The following is a 3749-nucleotide window of genomic DNA, read 5'->3' as shown; positions in this document are numbered from 1 at the left end:
AACACATGCGTACGTAACATATGATCGAGAATGTAATTATTATGTCACCTATGGGTGCCAACAACTTATATCACCAACCACTTAATTTGTCTTTCTTTTAACAAAAATAAAAAAATAAAAAAATAAAAAAATAAAAAAATAAATTAAGGTACCTAATTCACCACACAAACTTTACACGTCGTCTTCTTTGTCTTCAACTTTTTACTTCATATGCAATTCAATTCAATCAATACTACCTAGTACCACTTTAAAAAAAAAAAAAAAAAAAAAAAAAAAATACCTAGTACCTACAACTCTTAGTTTTACTCTTTCCCTTTGACTTTTGAAATCAACCAGATCGGCTTTGCAACCAACCAAACAATCTTTTGATCAATCTCTGAAATTCCAATTAATGGCTGAAATCGTTATAACTGCTGCTGTCACTGTGCTGATTGAAAAGCTCCTCTCCGTTGACTTGAAGAAGTTGACTCGATCTGAAAAAATCGAATCTCAACTGCAAAATCTGAAGACAAACTGGGAACTTATCGAAGCTGTGCTAGCTGATGCAAATGAGAAGCATATAACAGAGGAAGCTGTTAAGAAGTGGCTGCAAGAACTTCGTCATCTGGCTTATGACATAGAAGATGTACTCGATGAAATGGCAACCGAAACTATTCGAAGAAAGTTGAAAGATGAATCACGTGGCAGCACAAGTACCAGTAAGGTATTGAAAAAGATCAAAAATTTCACTCCTCGTAACTTAATGTATGGTCGTAAGATTCGTCCTATGCTAGATGTGATTACTGTCAAATTGAATGATCTTGTCAATAAGAAAAACCTTTTAGGTCTGGATGTGAATGTGAAAGTTGATACTAGATCATCATACACAACCACTTCACTAGTAAACGTCTCCAAAGTTTTAGGTAGGGAAAAGGATAAAAAAGCATTGCTAGAGATGTTGTTGGGGGATGAGTCACGTAATCATGATTTGAGCGTCGTGTCCATAGTTGGGATGGGTGGAATGGGCAAAACAACTCTTGCGCAAGTTTTGTACAACAACGAAACCGTTAAGGATCACTTTGAAAGCAGGGCATGGGTATGTGTTTCAGATGACTTTGATGTACTTGCTATCAGCAAGGAGATCTATCATTCTGTCACCGGAGAGAACAAAACATATGGTAATCTAAATCTGCTTCATGAAGCCCTTAAAGAGAAATTGTCAAATAAAAGGTTCCTCATTGTTCTAGACGACGTTTGGAGCGAAGATCCCAAGTTGTGGGAAACTCTTGAACAACCACTTGTAGGGGCACCTGGAAGTAAAATTATCGTGACAACCCGGAGTGCCAATGTGGCAAGGGCAATGAAGTGCACTAACTATCACGAGCTGAAGGATTTGTCCGATGAATACGCTCTGTCCTTGTTGGCTAATTCTGCACTAGATGAGCCTAATTTTGACAAGCATCAATCACTAGCATCAGTTGCTCGATTACTCATTAAGAGATGTAAAGGATTACCTTTGGCATTGATAGCAATTGGGAGGGTCTTGAAGACTAAGGGAAATGATGAAGATGAATGGGAAAAGGTGTTGGATAATAAGATATGGAGTTCAGATGATAAAAGCGGTATTCTTCCGGCACTCAAGCTAAGCTATTATGATCTCCCTTCTCTACTAAAGCAACTTTTTGCCTATTGTTGTTTATTCCCAAAGGACTACGAATTCAACAAGAAAGAGCTAGTGTTGTTGTGGATAGCAGAGGGGTTTCTAAACCACCATAAAGGCAACATGTCAATGGAGAGTGTGGGTTTCGAGTACTTTGAAGAGCTCCAAGCAAGGTCATTTTTTCAGCTTTCAATGGGTTTCGAGTTCTTTGTCTCGGAAAAAGAATTCAGATACACCATGCACGACTTGATGAATGACTTGGCAATAAGTGTTGCGGGAGACTTCTTCTATTTTTTGGATGCTAAGATGGATGTAAATGCTAGGAACAAAGCTTTTGAGAAGTTTCGTCACTTTTCATACTTTGGTCAACGAGGTGCAGTAAATGAAAAGCTCAAGGAGCTACACAGATCTGAACGCCTGAGAACATTCTTAGTGTCAGTTCATTCATCTGACTTCTTGTTGGACAATGTTCTTGTGGACTTACTTCCCAAATTACAGTTCATGAGGGTGCTAAGCTTAACTCGATATTCAATCACATATGTACCACCATCTGTTGGTGTTCTGAGACATTTACGGTACCTCAATTTTTCAGGGACGGAAATCAAACAAGTACCGGAAGAGGTTAGTGAGCTTTATAATCTACAAAGCTTGTTGGTCAGTTACTGTTACGAGTTAATTAGTTTGCCGGTCAGTTTTCATAAGTTAATAAACCTCAGGCATCTTGACATGAGTGATACTCCATTGTTAGAAAAAACACCCTTAGGGATGGGTGGGTTAACGAGTCTACAAACTTTGTCCAAGGTTTTTATCGAAAGAGTTGATGGTTTCAAGGTATCTGACCTTAAAGACATGTTGAATCTTCAAGGTAACCTTACCATTGAAGGATTGGAAAAAGTAACACATCCACAACAAGCTATGGATGCCAACTTAGAGGGAAAGAAGTGTCTTGTGAGTTTGAAAATGTATTGGAGTGATGTATTTGATGATTCTCGGAATTCGGAGATAGAATATGAAGTATTTCAAATGCTAAGGCCTCCCACTAAGTTGAACGGACTAGAAATTTATTACTATGGGGGAATGAAATTTCCTAGTTGGTTTGTAGGTCCCTCATTTGATAAGTTAACAAAGCTTAGTATAGGAAATTGTCGAAAATTGGTTGAGTTGTCAATTGGACTGATATCAACACTTGAGTATTTGTATATATTTGATTGTAAAAAGTTGGTCTCAATGGGAGAAAATGAGGTTATTGTTGGAAGTAGCGACATGAAATCCGTCCTTAAAGGAGTTCATCTTTCTGATTGTGATTCTTTGGAGAGTTACAATTGTGCTAATACCGTTGAGGAATTGAGGATGTTCGATTGTGATTCAATAACATCAGTGACTATGTCAACAACAACATTGCAGGAGCTGCCATCGTGTCTCAGATCTCTGGGAGTCGCTGATTGTAAGAATCTAAAGTCATTATTTCATGAGCAATTGCAAAGTCTCACATCTTTGGAAGAGATGACGATAACTAGGTGTGGAAACATGGATGATACATTTCCATGTGGTTTGTGGCCTCCTAATTTAAGGAGACTAACAATAGGAGAGTTAAAGAAGCCAATGTCTGAGTGGGGCTTGCAGAATTACCCGACTTCACTTGTTGCTCTAACCTTATATGGTTTCGATTCAGGAGTAACTTCATTTGCAATGGAAGGAGATGAGATGAATTCTGCATCAACATCTTTTCTTCTTCCACCTTCTCTAACTTATCTAAAAATCAGTGATTTTAAAGATGTGAAATCAATTTCAGACGTGGTCCAACACCTCCCTCACCTTCAACGACTTTTAATTAGACAATGCCCAAATATTAAGGATGTGCCACGATCAACTTCATCTTTGAAAGTAGATCAGGTCAATGAGTAGGAAAGGTATGTCCTCTCTCTTGCAATACTTAATATCAGTCTTAATTAATTAGCGTGTATATTAAAGTTTATTTTTTATATGCTTCGTTACATTTATTCAATGATACTCGGTTCCTTTGGATCTAATTGTTTCTCATTACTCTGTTGGTACAATAGAAATCCTAACTTTTTGATTATAATATGATCAACACTTCCTAAAAATTTGT

At 37.5% G+C, this 3749-nt stretch overlaps 1 protein-coding gene across 1 annotated transcript; it reads left to right on the top strand.

Moving 5' to 3' along the window:
* Positions 1-391: 391 nt before the first annotated feature.
* Positions 392-3544, top strand: LOC139875707 (putative disease resistance RPP13-like protein 1). Its single transcript, XM_071863018.1, has one exon. It carries the CDS (start codon positions 392-394, stop codon positions 3542-3544), a length of 3153 nt encoding a protein of 1050 aa, XP_071719119.1.
* The last annotated feature ends 205 nt before the right edge of the window (positions 3545-3749 follow it).

This window comes from Rutidosis leptorrhynchoides, chromosome 11 (genome assembly GCF_046630445.1).
Source record: "Rutidosis leptorrhynchoides isolate AG116_Rl617_1_P2 chromosome 11, CSIRO_AGI_Rlap_v1, whole genome shotgun sequence".
Classification (NCBI taxonomy): domain Eukaryota; kingdom Viridiplantae; phylum Streptophyta; class Magnoliopsida; order Asterales; family Asteraceae; genus Rutidosis; species Rutidosis leptorrhynchoides.
Note: the sequence above shows the minus strand (reverse complement) of the source record. Positions and strands in the feature narration are given on the sequence as shown.

What these genes read in the sequence shown, in the direction of transcription:
- LOC139875707 (XM_071863018.1), top strand. Translation starts at nt 392, where the DNA reads ATGGCTGAAATCGTTATAACTGCTGCTGTCACTGTGCTGATTGAAAAG.